Source organism: Mastomys coucha, unplaced genomic scaffold (genome assembly GCF_008632895.1).
Source record: "Mastomys coucha isolate ucsf_1 unplaced genomic scaffold, UCSF_Mcou_1 pScaffold21, whole genome shotgun sequence".
NCBI classification, from domain to species: Eukaryota; Metazoa; Chordata; class Mammalia; order Rodentia; family Muridae; genus Mastomys; species Mastomys coucha.
Window position 1 is genome coordinate 159,144,601 of NW_022196904.1, and position 22,685 is coordinate 159,167,285.

Sequence of the window (22,685 nt, forward strand, 5' to 3'; positions counted from 1 at the left end):
TAAAGGCCACTAAATTAAGCAGATGAACAAAATATGGGAATCCATTCAGGACACAGACAAGAAAGTAGCCACAGTGAATTAAATGATTGGGAACTTGGAGCTGAAAATTTTAAAAACATGGATTAAAAAAAAAAATCAACCAAGAAATTGAGACTCTGAGGAGGAACTAAACAGAAGCAGTAGAAACATATGGCAATTATACTGCAATATTAAAAAAGAATGGTTCATGAACAAACTAAAGGTAAAATGAATTTCAGAGAAGACAAAATCAAAATAACAATATATTCAGAAACATATTTTTAAATATTAATGGGACGATCAAAGCTTATGAAAAGTCTGAAGGCATTAAAGAGGCCAAATCTAAAAATCCATGAAAGAGAAGAAACTGGATGTCCAAAGGTATAGACAATGTATTCAATCAAATAACAGCAGAAAATTTCCTAAAACCTTAAGGGTAAGTGTGGGGTTGGGGAGCATTACAACAAAGAGGACTTAAGAACTGTAAACAGGACCAGAGAAGAGGATCCCCACAGCTCTCAAGTGAAGATGTTCAAAATAGAAAGCAAAAATCATATAAAATGTCAATCATAAATAAAACATAAGCGCTGGAATAATATCACGTGTTGCATCAAACCCCCAAAAATTAGGAAAGCAAAGAATGATTTTCCTATTTATCTAGCACCTATTTACCTATCTATCATCCACATATCTATCTATCTATCTATTTCCATCTATCCATTCAGCCAGCCTCTTCTCCAGTTTTGAATTTAAGTAACATTCAACCAAGGTCAGCAAAAGCAAGTAAAGTTATCTTCACACTGACAACGAATGGAAAAATAAGACCATTTCAAGACAAACAAAACTAGGGCAAAATACAAAAGCCAAAGTAGTTCAAAAGAGAGTATTATTAAGATAGTGCTATACATGGAAGAAGAAAGGCAGTCTTACTCATGAAAACACAGAAAACAATATGTTCCATGAGAAGAACCGATTAACCAAGTAAAGAAAGAAAACAGCTGACCATATTCAACATATGTCTAAAACTAACAGGGAAGGAAGAAGAAAACCAAAAATAATCCAACCAGCCACAAAATTAAGTAACAAAATCATTAGAAATAGCAAAGTCCTTAAAATAATAATCTTATGGCAAACAGCCTAACTCACCAATTATAAACAAACTGGATTTGAAAAGTATTCCAGCTATCTGCTGTCTAAGACACACACTTAGCTAAGGAAAACATGTAAAGAGAGCCAAAGAATACAGGTAACTGCAAACTGTGAAAAGCTGGTACAATGACTCTCATATCCGGAAAAGTAGATTCTAAACTAGAAACTGTCAGAAGAGATAAAGAAGGATACTGCTACTATTAACAACAGGAACAATTCTTCAAGAAGCTAACATCTGTAAATAACTATGTATCCAATCTTACGGCTACAGTGCCATAAAACAAATAGTACAAGTATAACACAGGTTACACAGGTTCTCACATACAATCACAGTGTGAAACTCTGAAACCCAACTGGCAAATGTATGTAAGTCATACAATCAAAATAAGAGCAAAGGAATTTCAGAGCTAAATTATGCCATAGACAAGTAGGACTTAGTAGATGCCTTCCAAATATTCTAATCAACAGAGAGGGACCACATGTTCTTGTCAGCAGTTTATACAATCTTCTCTAAATCTGACCAGTTTGGGGGCCATAATGTAAGCCCTAAATATAACAAAGTCTAAACTCATTCCTGATTTCAAGAGGAAACTCAGAGAAAACAAACACTTGGAGACTGAACAATACACTTTGTGATACACCTCACCACTTTGAAAAACAAGAGACTACCCAAACTCAGTACATGCAAAAAAGTAAAGACTAGATGGAGCACAAATCAACGATATAGAGGCTAAAAGAACAAGTCACACAACAGATGAAACAGATGACTCATTGAAAGATTAATAGGATTGGCAACCCCTTAGCCAAGCTAACAAAAAGGCATAGATATAAGACCTAAATAAATAAAATTAGAGATGAAACAGAAATTATTATAATAGACTTCAACAAAATATTAAACATCATTAAGAAACATGTTGAATCTGATAAATAATTTTGGTGGAGTTATATGCTTTAAATCTACATATAAAAGTCAACACCTTTTTTATACATCAGTAACAAACATGCTGAGAAATTAAAAATACCCCAATTAAAATAGCTTATAAAAGCAAAAAATAAGTACCTCAAGAACTTTGCAATGTAAATTTTAAGACACTCACAAAGGAAGTTGACACTAGATGCTGGAAAGACCAGCCAGCCCAAAGCAGAACTGGCTCTGTCACCCAAAGTAAGACACAGAGTAGTCTAATCGCCATCAAAATTCAAGGGAGTCTTCACATAAGTTGGGGGAAAGAGCCTAAAAATTCATATGAAAGCAAAAAAGGCCACAAATAGTCAAAGATACTGTAAGCAGAAAGTAAACTGTGGGAAGTGTCAAAATATCATATTAACTGACTTCCAATTGTGCTACAGAACCACAGTGACAAAGAAAGATGATACACAAAAAGGAAGGAAGATAGAGAGGCCAACCTAGCAAACTCAAGAGAGTATCCAGAGAAAACCTCACATAGCTATAAGACCTACTTTGACAAAGTTGCCCAAAGCATACCTGAAGAAACAGATGTCCATCCTATTCAATAAATGGTGGGGACAAAACTGGATATTTACCTGAAGAAAAATGCAATTATATCTTTATCTGTTTGCCTAAATTGACAACTGCCCTATGGGTAGACCAAAGACATTGACTCAATATCTGAAATGCTAAAACAGCTGAGGACAAATATTTCAAATCACACTTATAGGCAAAATATTCCTGAACAAGGCATAGAGCATAACCCTAAGAACTTGTAAATGGGATCTAAATATGACTCCAATAACACAGGAAATAACCCTGAATTGACAAAAGCAACAAATGAAATTAAAATGACCTCTTAGAAAGCAAGAGACAATCAGCAGAATGGATAGTCTACAGATTGGTGGAAAAAAACCTGCCAATTATGTAGAATATGTAAAGAACTACATGCACACCAATCTTAGCACTTCTTTTCTGTAAACAGCAAAAAATGGAATTAGTCTATATATCCCATTGAAATGTGTACAATAGTATTTTATTCATCCATAAAGAATAGTACGTTATAAAATTTACAGGAAATGGATAAATCTGGATACTACTGTATCAACTAAGGTAACCTAGACTTAGAAAGAAAAATATTACATGTTGATCTCTTATGTGGATCCTAAGCTTTATTTTTAATTAATTTTTTCAGCATATGAATTTCATATGATTTTTTTCATATACGATTTTTTTCATAATGATTGCAGAGGCCAGAGAAGGCTAGTCCCTTGGAACACAAGTTACAGATGATTATGAGCTGCCACATGGGTTCTAAGAATCAAATACAGATCCTCCGGGAAGCAGCCAGTGCTCTTAACTGCTAAGCCCTTTCTTCAGCTCCTGCTTCATATTCATATGGGTGTGGGAGTATATACAGATCAATAAACTAGGAAGGGGATAAGAAGAAAAAGGTTTGAGAAGCAATGGAGACACATGTGCTATGAAAAGAGCAAGTGGCTACCACATATGGCAAGATATAAGGAGGGGGATCTCAGGGGGAAATAAATAGGGAATTTTGACAAAAATAAATTATCTTTGAAATGCCATAATGAGACCAACTTTGTATTCTAATTTACAAAAGAAAAGGAAAAAGACAAAAGAGGAGCTTTCTTTCCATTTCCCACTATCATGTTCCAGACCTCAGGTCAGGAACAATAAATATATCCTGAAATCATCTGACTACTGAATTTGATTAGAGTATATCCCACCTCCATAATGAAATAATAGAAAGTTCAGAATATAATACTAATACATAATTAAACCAAATGTAAGCTTTTAGTCATAATCATATGATGAATAACTTCAAATGGACTCCATCATGCATGCTTGCTTGTCTTGTTACAGTTACTGCAGTGGGTAAAATGCAGGCCCTCTGAGAGCTCACAGGCTCGGATCATTGGGATCAATGGAAGCAAGCATGGAAAGAAGCAAAGTCAGAAGAGTTATCATGAAGAGCAGCCACATTGCAGGGATACAAGAAGCACCCCAAGCTATAAGGCCATGAGGAGTGCAGTTCCTACTGGGATGCTCGGAGCACAAACGGCAGGAGGACATACACCCCAGGGATGCAAAGGGCACGGAAATCGGAGGGCTGGAGGAAGACACCGAGAGACTTGACTTCACATAGGTACTATCAGATACTGTCCACTAACAAAAACCCAGGCTGGAGTACCTTTTAGTTTCTTCATTTATAATAATTCACTGACTTTCAATCCAGTGGCTGCAGAAAGCCAATAAATATACGGATTGCTACTATTGTCGATGCAGAGGAGGCGAGGCAGCTAGGGAGGCTGACTTGAGTGAGGAAAGAAGATTCATGGAAGATCATCTCTTTTTATGTAGATTTAACTGTGTGGAAGTCTGCAAAAATCCCTTATATATGACTTTATACAAATTTACAGATAAACACAAACCTCATACATATCCAGCTTGACATTTAAAAATCACAGATGCTAAGACATTATTAAAACATGGACATTTTTAACAAGAAATACAAGTTTTTCTCAATTTAGGGAAAATTGCTAAAGCACACACAATTTGAACAATTTAAAATAATCTGGGAAGGCTGAGAAGAAAGTACAGTTATTTTATTAATAAACATAGATAAAGCTCTAAATACCAGTTTAATTTAAATAACCCTGTCACAGTAAAACAAAAGCAACATAAATGTTTCAAAACATGCAAACAAGCCCAGGAGTAGAGGGCTGTATTAGAAAGAAGAGTATTTTTCTGAGTTGGGGGAAGCAATCAGATGTCAGCATCTAACTTACATTGCTCCATTGGTATAGACAGTGTCACTTCCTTCCACATACTGCACCTGAGCTGGGTAGACATGTTGGACCTGCTGAACTGTCTGTACCTGCTGCACCTGAAAAACAAATATGAAGATTATGGTTAAGAGGTAGACAGAGAAAGGGTATGCCACATTAGATTCATGGCAAGGGGCCAACACAAAGGGTACACATTAGACCCATGGTGAGCAGAAAACACAAAGGGTACACCACACTAGACCCATGGCAAGGGGCTGACCATAAAAGAGGATTAGGTCCATGGAAAGTGGGAGGAACAGGAAGAGTACACATTAGATCTATCTCAAACATTTCTCCAGAATACTGATCAACAGGAGATGGCTAGCACTGAAATCTCTTAGGAGTATAGTACTTTCAAGTTAAGAAATTTTGCCTAGATCAATTATAGCACATACACAAATAATGCTATAATTTTCTTCTCAGTGTGTACATACACACAGCTTTATGTTTAACATTCTGAAAGTTTCTCACTGATTTTGATGACTTACGAAATTCTACTCCATTTTAACTTTTAAACTAAAGCTAAATTTATTTTTAATTAAAAACAGCCATCTCATTCCATATGTTCCTTGTATATTTATTTTTTCATGTGACTGAGCATTTGGTGCTGGATAGCAAATCAATGATCTCTTATGGACTCAGCAGGTTGCACTTTATACATTTAGGAATATATTCACATGTAAACATAATTCAAATCAATTAAAGAAAAAAGGTCATAAATTTGAAAAAAGCAAGGGCAAGTGACATGGAATGGGTTGTAGGGGACAGAGGGAAGTTAGGAAGTGATATAATTGTATTATAATCTCAAAAATTAAACATTACAATAATAATCGAATAATATAAAAATTTAAACACTCAAATGTTTAAAATTAACTTAACAAACTTCATGCATTCATTTTTGAAATAACTATCACTGTCTTTTCCTTTTACTCCCTGCCCCCCACACATGCAGGATTATTAAAAGCAATTCCAGGATCATGTTTCCTTTATCTACACTGACTTACTGACTTATGGAGGAGAGGTACATGGATCTTGGCAGACATTCTACTTCCACTGTGTGCATTCTAGAACCAAACTCAGGTTATCAGGCTTAGTAGTAAGAACCTTTTCGCACTGAGCCACCTCACGGGCCACAGTTTGTTATTTCTAAGAAATGGAAATTATTACAAAGATTTATTTCTCATAGTTATGTGTATATATATCTGCACCAAACCCATGTCCTCCACAAGGGCAAGATAAACGCTAACCACTGAGCATTTTCTCCACTCCCAAGAGATCAAAATTATTAAAGCATTAACAGTTCTATCATATCATCTGGAATTCATTATTCCAATGACCAGTCCCATGTGTGTCTGTTCAAATAAAGATGTCAAAGCATTTCCTATAGTGCAATAAGGTGCTTCACACCTTAATCAATAAAAGTTTCCCATTCTTTTTATATATTGCCTCTTATCATCTAGAGGGAAAAAATGGGTCCTTTACTTCAAAGGCATTCTGGCTTTCTAGACTTGGTGAACAGCATCGCTAAATTTTGTGCTGTTTTTTTTTTTTAATTTATTTTTTCTTAGATATTTTCTTTATTTACATTTCAAATGATATCCCCTTTCCCGGTTTCCCCTCCAGGAAAAAAAAAAAAAAAACTATTCCCTGCCGCCCCATCCTCCTGCTCACCAACCCATCCTCTCCTACTTCCTGGCACTGGCATTCCCCTACACTGGGGCACAGAACCTTCATAGGACCAAAGGCCTCTCCTCCCACTGATGACCGACTTGGCCATCCTCTGCTATACATATGCACCTGAAGCCATAAGTCCCACCATATATGCTCTTTGGTTGGTGGTTTAGTCCCTGGGAGCTCTGGTACTAGTTAGTTCATATTGTTGTTCGTCCTAAGGGACTGCAAACTCTCCAGCTCCTTGGGCCCTTTCTCTAGCTCCTTCATTCTGGACCCTGTGCTCAGTCCAATGGATGGCTGTGAGCCTCTACTTCTGTATTAGTTGGGCACTGGCAGAGCCTTATAAATTGGTGATTAAAATCTAGCTGCTCAGGGCTAGAGAGATGGCATATCATTCCACTAACAACACATTGGTTCCCAGAGTCTACTCTGAGCAGTCACAACCGCCTATAACTCCAGCTATGGACAATTAAGTGCCTCGGGCCTCCAAGAGTACCTGCACTCATGTGCTCATTCTCCCCCTCCAACCCCTATACACACAGGATTAAAAGTCACATAAAAATCTAGAGGTGAAAGATGTTCTGATATTAGAAGCTGGGAGCTTCGTATTGCACCTGCCCGTTGGCTGATAACGAAGCCACCTACAATACCAAGTTAGGTATAAGGGGTTAGGCACCAATATCAAGTTACGTGTAAAGACTCGACAGCTGTAATCCAGTTATTTAGGCTAATGACCTTTTTTTTTTTCCTAGTAATTCTAGTAATCATCAAAGGCTACTTTCTAGAAAATATGTTAATAAAAGTTGTAAGCTTGTGGTAGTTAGAATTTCCTGTCATTTTCTTATTAAGAGATTTCTATAAAAAGCCTGATGAGCAGGCAGTGTGCTGTCTCTCAGTCTCCTAGAAATGGCTGCATAAACAAAACAGTAATGATGACTGTATCAAAGGACATAGAAACATGGAAGGGGAGATGTCTATAGCACCCATTTTTATCCTCTCAGATGTCTTAGAGGTCTTATTAAAAGGCATATAAATGTTACTTTGTTCTTTTAGGGTTAGCTCTACATTGTACAAAGTGTTTTACTGAAGTTTTTTAAATACTTCCACTCCTCATAATCTTTAAGGTTTTACTTCTTCTGTTTTTATAAACCTCATTATTTTAACTAAGGTACAACATGCCTTCGAAGAGTACATTTTCATGTAGGTTTTACATATATTTGTGTCTATGGATCTTCCATGATATATACGTAAGCATATGCCTGCATTCTTAAGAAAACACCAGTTATCAATATATTTGGTAGTTTTCATAATTCTAGAATAAGGTAATTTTGAAAATGAAAATTCTCTTATTACATTTATTATCAAACTTACAAAAGCTATATGCATTGTCCTCTAAATGTAATGTTGTCATCAGCTTATTAGTAAATTTTACAATTTCCTGCATGTTGGAGTCCTTTTTTTTTTACTGGTTTATGGTATTTTTATTCTAAGCACTGTATAAAATATTGAAGTTTATTTATTCAAATATACAACTAGACTTTTCTCTTCCTTTACATTATTTTCTCCAAGTAATAATCTGTCTGTTTCTCTTCATGTGGCTAGATATACTATGTATAGTATCTGTCCTATGAATGTTTACCATCTTCTCCATTTTAAGATTATAAATGGCTTTACATTTTTAATCTGTTTATTTTGCTTCTTAAATTGAACTAGAATGTGTAGTTATGTATATGTTAGTCTTCATACTTTGGACACTTTTTAAATTTTTTAAACACACTTTTGTCCAGAGAAGTTTTAGTACTATGGAAAAACCAAACAGAAACTTGGACCAATTTTGTACTAGCACTCCCATTCTCACTGAGAGATGCACATTAGATGTAGCTGATGAACTCACACCCATATATCATTATTACAGACTCATACTTTCAGTAGGATTGGATTTGTATCTGTGTGTATACATGTGAATATATATAGGTGCACCCACACATAAGTAAAATCACAAAGTGGACTTGATAGAGTAACACAAAGTTTGAGTCATATGGAAAATGGTGAGCTGTTAGGTTCATATTTTTATTCTATAAGTTCATATTGCTCTTTCATTTTAAAAATGAATATTATTAATATATTGTGGACACAAACTGCAGTACAGCACTCCTACTTGTAAAGATGTTCAAACAAACACGACTGGAAATGACCTCTTACATGAAACAAACAAAGATAAAAGTCTTTTGCAGCAGTGTTTTCAGTCATTTTTCAGGAATTCTTTCTGGGCTCAATATCAGGAGAGCGCAAGATTGGTGAATTTTGGCTACAAAAACTAACTATACTCCTTCTGAGTTACTTAATATTTGAGTATTTAGTAGCAGATTTGTTCATCTGTTTATTTTTGAATTATATGTACCTGCTATGTGTATGGATATGTGAGTCTAGGTGCTGTCAGAGGCTGGAAGCATTGGATCCCCTCAATCTGTAATTGCCGGTACTAATGTGCCAACTAACATGGGTACTCAGAGTCAAACTCAGGTATTCTACAAGAATAGTACCTACTCTTAAGCAATGAACCATCTTACAGTACCATAGCTTCTTCCAATAATAATTTCCTTTGCATAAAGTAAAAATAACAAACAAGTGATTTTTTTAATTATGTAAAACAATTAAATAAAAGTAAAATATGGTATAGGCCTTTTTGGTAACACAATAAATTTTGATGATCATGCAAATTTTATTTTTGAATTCTATTATTTTTATCACATCCATGCATAATAAATGTTCATCAGTAATTGTATACATTTATGAGATTTTATAATTAAAGTAGAAATAAATCATAAATGTCAAGAATCTCAAGTAAAATCCTATTAGAGATTTATCAAGGACAGCAATATACAGAGAGCAGCTTGGTCACATGGAGACATCTCAGGACAATGTGAAACTAGGGCTTGATTCTCCACAGCACCTACCTAGTCAAAGAACAGACATGGTAAATGGGGAAAGGACTAAACAACTGAAATAGGGACTACAGATGCCTATCAATCGGTTTCTGTACAGTAAGAGATGGAAAAAGACATTGCTGGGAAGGTGAGAGCACATCCCTTCAAGGGTTGCATCACAGTGCTGTAAGCAAAATTAAGGACACATCCCCAGTGGTAAAATACACACACACACACACACACACACACACATATACACACACATTCACACACACACACATTCACACACACAAACATACCATTAAGCTAAGATGCTTTTAAAAACTTTACTTTTCGATTTATGCTTATCATTTAATTTTGTTTGGGAGTGGAGCTCCTTATTAATAGAGGTAGATTATAAGGCCACAAAGTGTTCCCTCCTCTCCACTTAGCATCAGAACTGGTGAGATCTAGGGAAGAGGCAAAGCCATAAGATGGTCTACTCTGGTCAGTAAACTCACTCACAAAACACAAATAGAGAATGGCGGAACCCAGCCCATTCTATTTTATTTACAAATTATTATGATGTTAGCCCAAAGCCCCAAACAAGTTAAACACTCTTTCTCTCTTCCTCTCCCCCCCTCCACCCCCTCCCTCCCCACCTCCCTCTCCATCTCTGTTCCTCTTACCATATATATAATATATACTATATATTTATAAGTACGCAATAGTTAAATAGTGTACTATACCTTGCAAATGAATTGCCAATGAATATTTATAAAATTTATATTATCTTCTAAATTTAGGTATCAACTTTTATTGAAGAATAATGAAGCTACTGTGAAATATTTATTATTTGAAAGTAAACAAAACAACTTTTAAAGACATATTTTTATTTATATAGATATATCTGTGTGAGGGTATCCTATTTGTATGCATGTGTGTATCCACAGAGGCCACTGGAGCTAGAGTTGAAAGCAGTTGCAAGCTGTTTGAGATGAGTGCTAAGACCTGGACTCAAGTTTACTGTAAAAAAACCACAAGTGCTCTTAAGAGTCATTTCTGCATTCTCTGGAAAAGGCCATTTTAAACACTGTTTCAACTGGCATAAAAATGAAGAGAATTTTTTACATTGCATTATATTTTTACTTTCTAAAACAACTATGATTCAAATTTTCAAATATTAATTGATATTCTGTTAAACATTAAGTGATGGTTGCATCTGTGCTAAGAGGTTGTACATTAGAAACTGATTTCCACTTTAATTTCCATTAGGTGAATGCAGGAAAATTCAAGTAAGCATTTCTGATTGAGATAGGAAACTAACTCCTATCAGTATTTCATCAGCATATCCAATGACCTTATTTCCCATATCTCTTTGTAGAATCTCTAACATGACACATCTGCTGCTATTAGCCCTCACCAGGTCCTTAGAAAAAATTAAGTATACTATACTGAAATTCATCTTTTAATTTCATTTGCTTTTCCAAATGAGTTTCCAAAATGCTTCTAAAACTAATAAATATTTTTCAATAATTTTAATTTTAGTAAAGAATTAAGTGCCTAAAATATGAATTGAAAAAGATATGGAAAAAGGTGGATTTGATATAGTTAATCAATAGTTTTTATAATAAACTAATCAGTGAATAAAGAATAAGGGTGCTTGAATACATGAAGCTCAAAATGGCTTTGGACCAATTTTTAAAAGCCTAAAATGTTGGCAGTAATGAAGGTCTCATTAGAACAACGTTCTATACAAGATAGTTATTCTGCCCATTGAACCAAAAATATATTGCCAAATGTAAATATATGAAATAATACATTTATATTCATAGTGACAAGGTAGTGTAGATACTTTAGTGTCACCTATGGGTATATATTTAAATAAACAAGCACTTATACCACCATTCACAGTTTAATACTCAGAGCCTATGTGCTTATTCAATGTATATTTCTCATAATTTGCCTTATTACAATAGAAAGGAATATCAAAGCAAATTATACACCACAGGAACATGTGCTAGTTCAACAGAATCAATTAGTATATTTTGAGGATAAATTTACACAATATGTTATTTTGGATGTGTTTCAAGAAAAAGAACATGAATCATACTTCAAAGCAGAAATCCTTCTCAATGGTAAATGAAATCACATATAATTGTTAAGTTCATTAGTCAGTTGAGAAGCTTTCTAGTGTCTTTGTAAAAAATTCTTCCTTATGTCAAGATAATTATCCTACTCATAAGTGGAATCATTATACATTTAGTTGGCACCAAGTGCTTTAAGTGTTCATCTTGAGAACTACATAAAGCTGTACTAACATCACTCTAACAGGCCTACGAGAGACACTGCAAGAGTTCTGACCAGATTAAAAAGACAAGATACAAGAGCAGTTAGGTGAAAGGCTGCTATGCATCTGACCAAAAGTGAAACAGGAGGGAAAATATTGTGTAATAGCAGGTAGTGTGGGTGGGTGGAGAAAGCTGACTGCGAAGAAGCTGCATTAATGACAAAAGCTACCCATGAGAAGTGCGAATCACAAACTACCAAACTAGAGGCATAGGATATAGCCAAAGATAGAAAAGTTAAGAGAGCAGTGTTTGCAAGCTGGCCTCAAGATGCCAGAAAGAAAAGGCACAAAGGAAAAGCTGGTGATTTAACAAGCAGGGAGCAAGGAAATAGAAATCACACAAAAAATTGTTTTTCTCAGTTTGGTTAAAAGCAATATAAATTCTGTCATAAGCTTTTTAATACATTCTACCAAGAAAACACCTACCATCAATGTGAATGCCAGACTGACTGTAGGTAAAGGTGACTGATGCATAAGCACAGAATCACAGAGAACAAGGCATGGTGAAATCGCAGGACGGTTTAAGGGGGAAGTTACTCAAGTTCTCTCTCACTGCACTTCCTGAGGAGAGTGAGTTTCTCTACAATGTTAATATTTATAAAGTTCATCCTAAGACAGTCAGTGTTAGCCAAAATAAGTCTTTTAGTCTCCTAAGAGTGGTGAGCCTCTGTGAAGACAAGGAAGATGGGAGCTTGACAGTAGGGAATGACAACATTCATTGTAACAGAAGCTTGAATTTGCTTCCATGTATAATAAATTCACTCCGTGGCCCCTGGGTGGCTGGCTCCTCCACTTACACACTGTGTAGGTTGTGATTTTAAAGGAAATCTTGGTTCTTTAGACACTGTTTCTTCACTTGAAATAACTCTTCTTAAATTCAAACCAGGGCTATAGACCAACTGCAACAGGGCTCTAGACAACCTGAAGTATAAACTCCCTAGGATTATTTACTAAAACTATGTGACTGCTATGGGCAACCTGAAGAAGTTTCATTTGGGCTTTGAATATAATCACAAAGCAGTTCATTCCTGATAGATTCAGTCTCCTCCTAACCACATAAGAACCTAGGAAATCAAATGGTAGACAATTAAAAACATACATTTCTAACTGCCTACCTTCTACTGTATTCCCAAACAGGCTACCATCAAAACACTTGATGCTTGAAGTCACTTGAAAGTATTCAAAGAATAACATTTTATCATAGTTATTGTAACTTCTTAAGCATTATTTCTTCTCAAGGCCCACTAGAGTACACTACTACCACAATACACTACATACACTAAGTAATATTTTGAAAAAAATAAAATATACACTTTAATGCCTATATATACCTGGAACGATGTTTATGCACATGGAAACAGACATGGTTCTTGTACGGTAGGGCTCTTAAGAGGTAAGAACATGTATTATCAAGGGGAAATATGAGCATCTTATTCTTCCTCCAGTGTTTTACCAAATTACTAAAATATAGTGTATTTTTACTAATTAGTTTTCTTTACTCAGTAATACAACTGAGAACTGTTTATATCTCTGTGTGTATATATGTATATGTGATATATATTTACATCCTCCTAAAGCTACTGTTAATTGACTTTAGAATATCCTACAATATAGATAAAGATTATTTAAATGTTTCACTGTTAGGGAGCAGCAGTTAGGTTACTTTTCATTATATAAAGAACTATAAAGAATTACTCCACTAATTGTTGATATAGCTCAATCGTAGAATACTTGACTAGCATGTATAAGAATATGAATTCTATGCCAGCACTGCAAATCAAAGCAAAGCCCACTTGTTTTAAAGTGAAAATATGTATTTACCTTAAGCTGTGTTTGGTATAAATGCTGTAATTCCAGGGCTGAAGAACAAGAAAGGAAGACCAGGAGAGCAAGGCCAACCTGGGCTATGTTCAACAGTGTGGCTACAATCTCTCAACATATTTATTGGCTGTTTGACTTTCATGCTTTGTGAATAGCTTTTCATACCTTATGCCCACTAATCCATGACACTGGTTTGTCCTCCATTACTGATTTTGAAGGTTCTTGTGAACAAAGTCTTTCTTCGTATAAAATCAGTGTCATTTTAGCTTTAGGTTTATATTTGTTGTTTACTAATACATTTTCTTATAATGTTGAGGCTAGTCTTCAACTTAAGAGTTCTACTCAGCTTTCCTAACAAGGGGATTATGATGATACACTATTATGCTCAGCATGTTCATGTTGACTTGGTAAAATAAAATTGTGATAAACAAAATTCTTATTTATACAAAGATACACTTATTTATTACTGGTCTGATATAACTGTGTGCATGTATATGTGTGTGCGTGTATGTGCATACGTGTGTATGTGTGTGTGTGTTTTGGAGAGAGTATGCCTGTGTGTGTATTTAGTGTTCAGGTGTGTATGGGTGCATGTGCATATGTATGGAAGTTAAGCTTGAATATCACTCCTCAAGTACTATTTCCATTCATATTCTCTCTCTTTCTCCCTTTCTCTCCCTCTTTCTTTCCCTCTTTCTCTCCCTCTATCCTCCTCTCTCCCTCTCTCCAGGCTCCCCCACTGGCCTGGAACTTACCCAGTCTGATATACTAGCTGGCTAATATGCCCCAGGGATCCCTTTCCCAGGAGGCAGGATTACAAGCAAGGTCCACCCCTGCTCTTCCATGCACTTTTCCATGACTCCATGGATCGGGGGGTAGAAGTCAGATTGTCATGCTTCAAGGCATGACTTTAAAGACAACAACATCTCCAGACCACCACTCAGTGCTTATTACAATAGATTTGGTAGAACAAAATTTTCCTCTACCACTATTCCATTTTGGTCAAATATTCTTATATATATATTCTTTTCTGGCAATATAAGAATCAGTAGGTTCATCTACCAAGGAAACATTGTGGCAAATTTCAGTTTTATAACACTGAAACTATAAACTGACTTGGGACAGAAATAAATTATTTGTAATACTGAATCTTTCCATCCAGGAATAAAGTACTCTTATTATATATCCTCTGTAACAAATTTCTCCTCTTAAAATTGGTAACTCCTTAATGTAAATATTCCTATGTGAGTTGGTTGTTTCGTCCTAGGTCACAGTGATGCATAAGCTATTCTGAAGATTTCAAAGTGTAGAGTAGGCAGAACTGTCAAAACTCTGTTCCCAAAAGACTACCAACCCCCATTCTTACAACCTGGAATCTGATGCAAAGACCCTTTGATGAGTATTATTACACACTGCAAATTACCCCTTAAAAAATGAGTGCTGGTCTAGTTGGTAGCTGAAGAGGAAGTCAGAATCAGAAGCCATGAGACTTCATTTCTACTGGGAAGATGGAATGAGTGGAAGTTCATGTGACTATCTCCTAGAAGCATAGTCCAAGGCCCAGCAGATGGACAGCAGTGAAATACTCAGTCGCACAACTGAGAACAGTGCCAGAAATATGACAGCAACTTCAATGCTTTTGTACAGATCTATTTTCCAAGAACTCTGAAGAAAACTGCCTACTGGGATGGATGAAATTCCCTGTGGGGGACTTGCAACAGAGTATCCAGTCCAGTCCTGCCAGGCTGACTTCCTTATATTCGATGGAAACTAACATAGGAACATTGCTGAGAGCTACAGAATTTACTACAACTTCTCACAGAGCAAGTGCCTTCACTGTGGTTTCTATTGCTGTGATTAAATACCATGACCAAAAGAAATTTGGAAAGGAAAGGATTTGTTTCAGCTGACAATTCTCAGGTCACACTCCATCACTAAAGGGAATCCAGAGCAGACGCTTAAGCTAGGAACCTGGAAGCAGGAACTGAAGCAAAAGAAATGAAGGAAAGCTGTACCCTATGGCTTTGCCTGATTTCTTATAAAACTTAGTTTCACCTGCCAAAGGATGGGCAACCTTCTCCTACCCACATCCCCTAGCTCCATGGACTATGAGCATGTGTGAGCATGCACACATCAACCATGAAGGAAGAAAATGCCCTACATGTACACCTATAGAGAAGTAAGGAAGAATGGACTCCATATTCAGGTTCTTCTTTCCAGGCAACAATAGGTTATATCAAGGTGACAAAAGATTCGTCAGCACAGAACAGAAAACTCACTGAGACAAGACCCAGAACAATCACTACCAGAATCAGGCACGCCCATGGCTTTTAGGATCACTCCTGAAAACAGGGTCAGGGGACACAGGACATAATAGGACACAGTTGGATTCTTAGTGCTGCTCCCTAGTTAGAACTAACACATACAAATCTAATCCCTAACATTCCTGTTACATTTTAAGACCTTGCTAAAATGAAAGGACAGTATCTCCCCAAAACATATGAATATTATCAGCACAGAGCAAACTGACACAGATATGGTAGACACCACACGTCCTATACATACGACAAGATAGAAGCTCAGCTTCACTAAGTAAAAATGTGATAAAAACATAACACAATAATAATACAACCAAGACCATGAACTCAAAATATCACAAAGGGTCAAGATATATGATAAAGAATCATATTTCAATATTTTATCTATATTTATGCAATGACTATAATGTTTATGGAACTCAATAGTTTGGTTAAATAGGATTAACCAGCAATCTTAATTTCAGTAGCATAAACTGCCCCACAATTGACCTTCTATCTGGAAGGGAAAATGATTGTTGAATAATATATTAAATTTCTAAAATTTTTCTTACTCTAAGAAACACTGAATTATATAATTTGAAAAAATATATTTTGAAAGGAAATTTATAACAGTAGGATAGCAAGACTTAAAACATGCTTTATGTTTTATCTGTGGTTAAAAGTGAATATGTCTATGTGTCAAGTTCACAATGAATTTTGCCCTCAGACACAAGAGAAAAGTCTCAATTGAGTACATGTCAGTATCTGACTGGTCTGTAGGTATGTCTATGAGAGACTGCCTTGGTTGGTAATTGATGTAGAATGGGCAGCAACTGTGAGTGGTTTGTAGGTATGTCTATGAGAGAGTGCCTCGGTTGGTAATTGATGTAGAATGGGCAGCAACTGTGAGTGGTTTGTAGGTATGTCTATGAGAGAGTGCCTCAGTTGGTAATTGATGTAGAATGGGCAGCAACTGTGAGTGGTTTGTAGGTATGTCTATGAGAGACTGCCTCGGTTGGTAATTGATGTAGAATGGGCAGCAACTGTGAGTGATGCCATTTCCTTGGGCAGGTAGTTCTGGGGCTGCACAAGGAAGTGAGCTGTCAAGGAGCCAACAATTAACCAATTGTTTCTGCTTCATAATCTAGCTTTAGTTTCTGTCTTTACTTCCTCAAATAATGGACTCTGATCTGGAAATATAAGCTAAATAAATATTTTCTTCCCCTAAGCTACTTTTGGTTACAGTGTTTTATCACAGCAACAGAAAGGAAACTAGAACAAATGTTGATAGAATAAGCAAAGGTCTAACTTACCTAGCTGTCAAAGTACCCCAGATGTGGTAAGAGCGTGTCTCAGTTAACTGGCATTCACTGTGAAAGCCTAGCCATCTAACATCTCTTTCCACCTGCCTGCCTGCCCAGGTGCCTGGTAACTCACAGTACATGATTCTATCTATTGATAAATGAGGGCGGCATGGAGAGTTAGCCTCCGTATCTTGCCATTCACTTGCATCTTAACAGAAGCAGTTTTCTTCAAAACCTATGTTAGATCTGAAACAAGGAGAAAAAACACTTTTGTATGTGTGAGTAATCTCCATGAATGAAGGAATAGTATCTACTCCTTTATTACTAGCAACCACAAATACTGGTATATAGTTAAATTCTGAGTATAGATTTGGTAAAGGAGAGAAAGTAGGCACATATTGAAACACAACAAATAGCTTTAAGAGTTCCTGAAAAAGAAATCACCCAGGCAAGATGGCATATAAAAGCAAAAAGATACAGAAAAGAAGAAAAGAAGAAAAAAATTAGTTCGCATGCTCTTCCTGTCTTAGTCCATTTGGGGTAAAGTATATATAAACTGGGTGTCTTAAAAACAACTGAAATTCATGGCACAGAGTTCTAGAGATTGGGAAGTCCAACATAAGGAAAATCGGTTACTGATAAGAATGCCCTTTCTGCCTCTATATTGTAACTCCAGGCTGTTTTCCCATGTGATGGAAAGGATGAGGGAGTTATTCCCTCTTTTGAAGGACACTGATGATCTCCAGGAGGGTTCTCCCTTCATGGACTAATCGATTCCCTCAATACATGAGAGGGCTTACTTTCTAAATACCAGGATTTGGGGAGATTTGCTTCTAAACACAGGGAAACATTTGGATTATACCAATAAGGTATTTTTATTTCTCTCTACTCCGTAGCCATTTAATAGCTCCATTAATCAATAAAAAATACATTGTAGAAATTAAAATTCTATTAGACTCCTTCCAAGGAATTATTATGAAAAGATGTATCACTGTAAAACTTAGATGTTTTACACAAACAGAAACAAGCCTTTATGTTCTGAAGCAAAGAACAAATAACCAATGAGACACTCACAAATTGTTGATGACTAATTTCAGGCTGGACTATATAACCAATTATATTTATACATAACTCATTTAAGAAATCTGTTAAGACACTACAATCAGATATTTTAAGTGACATCTATAGTAGGTATGAAGTAGGGGAAACTAGAAAAGACCAATTATTAGGTACTGATTTATTGATTTGATTAGTGATTTACTCAGAGCACTGTTTATACTGCCTATCTGCCAAGCCTGCAGTCACATGCTCCCTCTACCAGAATGACCTGGAGAAATAGCTGAAACAATGAGCCATTGCCCTTAACAATCTACTGCCCTCTATGCTCCTGTACCTCACTTGCTTGTTGACTCACCTGGTGGTTTTAGATTATAAAATGCAAACCAGTCCAATGGCTGGCTGTAAGCACCTCCTGCTGATGAGCAGGTGAGATTAATTAGAGCCAGCTCCCCCTACTGCTTGCTGGTGAGCACAACAAAGGGAAGAGCAGGCCAGCTAGCACAGAGGCCCAGGTAGTGAGGGGCCAAAGTTCCCCACTGAAAAGCAAGTGAGCAGAGTCAAGACCTTCCACAACTGCCCCAGCACAGGCATCCTATATGCCTCCTTTTTTTCTTAAGCCTAATTTTATTTTTTCTCTTCACTAATGTTCTTGGTGTTATAGTTTTTATAACTATAGCTTAAGTAATTGCATATGATATTAAACCTCTCTTTTTAAAATTCTTTTTTCTTAAATTAAATTAGTTTTGTCTATCTTCTCACTTCTCTTTAGTTTTCTCCTCATAAGCAAAAACAAACAAACAGAAAACCCACAAGAACAACAACAAAAACCCAAACGTTTTTAAAATGAGAGTGGTAGCACTTATCTATACTGTCAGCAGAGACAGGAGGATATCTGTAAGTTCACGGCAAACCTTTGCAAAGAGAGTTCTGAGCCGCTCAGATCTAACTCGCAAAACTATCCAGGATACTAAACCCTCTTAAAACAAAAACAAAAACAAAAACAAAACAAAAAATCTTAAAATACTATGATCCAGCTGATGTGGCCAAAGCTTATGATCCTTGTGACATAAATGTGAAAGAAAAAGAAATCAGAAATTATATTAAAGAGTGTTAAATATCATGTGCAAATATATGACTAAGTGGTGTTGCACATCAGCTTTGGTGCCTTGCAAACACAGGGTCAGTGTAGATGTTGAGCTCAAACTTAACTTCAATCATGAGAAAATTCACTTCCTTCTTCTCATGATCTAATCCACCCTGAATCCACTGAAAGAACACAAGAGATGAATAAAATCTCTAGCCATCTACCTGTGCTCACATGGATAAGTTCCAGTACAGAAACACAAGAAAAAACAGAAAGAAGCAAGATGTTTCCCCTCAAAGTTAACAATTCTATAGCAACTGACTGTAATGATTACAAGAATGACCAAATATGTGTACCTAAACTAAAGAGGACACAAATAAATGTTGAAATAAAATGAGGAAGACAAGCCAGGGTAGAAAAAGAGAATGCAATGAAATGAGGGGCTGGAAAAATCACATGGAAAATGGAGTATTTCCCCTGAGCAAAAGTGAAAGAATAATTTTAGTTTCAAATAATGTTATTATTAGTAATTGTAAGGTACATACTCTAGAGATGATGATCAAATATATAATTCAAAGAAAGATTACTTTTACTATAGAAAGAATCCCTTAACTGAACAAAAAAATTACTGAATTACCCTACTCTACTTAAGAGGAAATCTTATCAGAAGTACTCACTCAGTTATTTGCAACTGTGTATGTTGTATATGACTGGAAATGTGATATTCATCATTTCTATCAGGACATATTTTGTAAAATCTTTCATAGATCTGTTTAAAACTTACATAGTTCTGTTTTTAACAGTAGCAACCTCTCCTTTCCCTCCAACACACACACACACACACACACACACACACACACACTGCTAATAGACTTAACAAGATAAAGTAAATAAATTTAGAGACTTGTAAAATAATACAGCTAATTCAATTTCATTAACAGCATATTCAATTCTTACTGTTTATTTTTAATACTTTATATTAGAACAAAGTACTCGTGATTAAATCAGTGTTTCTACTTATACAGCTCTGAGATACATTTTAATAACTAAAGTAATTGATACAGACATGTTTTGACTTTTAGGATAATCTCAGTGATTTATAGATTCTCAAATCATTTAAATTTCAATTCAGTGAAGTAATGATAAATTATTAATCAAGTATAAAGTTTTACTTATGGTCAGAGATTTAAATTATGTAACACATCTCTTTAATAAATGTATAATCTTGAAAAAGTAGTAAAAGAAAACAGACTATCAAAATAAGAAAGACGAAGAGGAGCTGGAGAACATCCAAAGAAGAAGTAACACAAATTTGTAAGTGATGGGAACTACTTTAGATGAAGAAGCCTAAAGTGATTTGGGCTAGCAGAGGACAGACACTGGGAAGGAAGGGGCAACATGAGAGCAGAGAAAAAGGGGTAGAAGAGAAACGTGATTAGCAAACAAGAGAGCTATAGTAATACACCAAAATAATAATAACTATAACAATATACCAAGATAATACTCAGTTTGTGTTTTAAAACTTCAAACATTATCAAAGGTAAGATTGTTAAGAGGTATCACTGAGGCTTTAAGCCACAGTAGAGAGAAGTGAAGGCAGCTGCTCTTATACTAAATGTAAATATAAGTAGTAAACGCCATTGTGCTGTTTGTACATGCTCATCTATACCATCCGAATGTACAGTTTCAGCCAAGTCTGTTCAGACAGTGCCTACTTGGCTCCCTAGCACCCCAACTCAAAGTAAGGATATCATGCACATCTGTGAATACCCTCTGGTAATGACTGACAGGAGTCAGTGCATGAATACCCCAGAGTCTTCTCACCGCAGAGAAGTTAAATCAAGTACCTTAGGTATCAGTTCTCTACTTGCCTTGGATTAACATTTTGTTATATGAGTTTGATTTTATTTTCCATGTTTGTAAAAAGTTCTGGATACACTGCTACTCATTCCTAGTTTAGACTGGAGGTAGAAAATTCAAGAATCCTACTGTTTATTTGACACTTTCCTTGCTCAAATAATCCTTTATATCTGAAGTGTTCTTATTCTCTTCAGATAGCTTTGCTAGAGGACACCACACTAACCTCTCAACATTTCAAAACTCCTCCTCTAACCAATCCCAGGACATGCTCCATCTCAACTGTTGCATTGTGATCCAGGAAGAGCTGCTACTTCATCCCACACACATACACAAGGGAACACTACCTCAGCCACCAACACATGGTACAAGATGGCAGTTTCTTCCTACAAGAGGCAGTCTGAAAAGTGGGATACACTATTGTTTCATACACCAAGGTGGTTGAGGTGCAGGCCCTTCCAGCTGAACCACAAACCAACAGGTCAAACTAGTATCTCTTGCCCAGGCCTTTCAACTAGCAAAGGGACAATTCCTTAACCTTAATACAGACTCCAAATATGCCTTCCACATTCTCCTGTCACAAGCAGCCATCTAGATGGAGCATGGATTAACAATTAACAACAAAGGGGAGGTTAGTAACTAACTCTGTCCAAATTATGGCTAAGCTAAAGGCCTCTCGTTTTACCATTATCATAGGAATTGTCCAAAGCTGATCACACCAAGCAGACAATTATCTGCAAGGGAAATAGCCAAGCCAACAAGGCAGCTTGAGCCTTGGATCTCAGAGGCCTAGATTCCTCTCACACGCTACAAGACATCCTCACTTTATAGCCCACATCTATCTGTTCTATCATCCCCAGACACTCAACAAATTCTATTCCATCTGTACCAGCTCTTTCATCCTAATAACCAAGCTTTGTCTCATTTTACTAAATCTACTTATAGCTGACCTCTGAGGATCTCTTATAAAGACTATTACTGTTTCTTATAAAATCTGTCAAATTTCCAATTTCACCTCCAGGCATAGCATCTTCCCTCTCCAACACTTCAAGCTAGGGGATCCCTCCCTGGGTCAGCTAGCAGCTCAACTTCATCCACGTGCTCACTATTAGACATTTCAAATACATTTTGATCCTGGTTGACTCGTTCTTAGGATGGGTAGTGAGCAGAGACAGTCTCTGATCTTCTCAGGAAGATCATCCCCCATTTCAGAGTTCCAACATCCCTTCAATAAAATAAATGGGCAGGCAACTTCAGGGTGCCTTACTGCCCCAATCACAGGTAATCTCAATACACTGGATTCATCTTTCCCATTTTTATACAATCATTTCAAGATAAACTTTATATACCCTTTATATAATCACC

The 22,685-nt window shown here is 36.1% G+C and overlaps 1 protein-coding gene across 14 annotated transcripts in view; it reads right to left on the reverse strand.

The window, feature by feature from the left end:
* Rfx3 (regulatory factor X3) overlaps positions 1 to 22,685 on the reverse strand; it is a 246,388-nt gene that overhangs the window by 102,849 nt on the left and 120,854 nt on the right. For all 14 annotated transcript variants that reach the window (XM_031390020.1, XM_031390027.1, XM_031390031.1 and 11 more), the window contains one exon: positions 4,930 to 5,027. In XM_031390020.1, the coding sequence (XP_031245880.1) occupies positions 4,930 to 5,027 (98 nt within the window). The remainder of the gene's footprint in view (positions 1 to 4,929; positions 5,028 to 22,685) is intronic.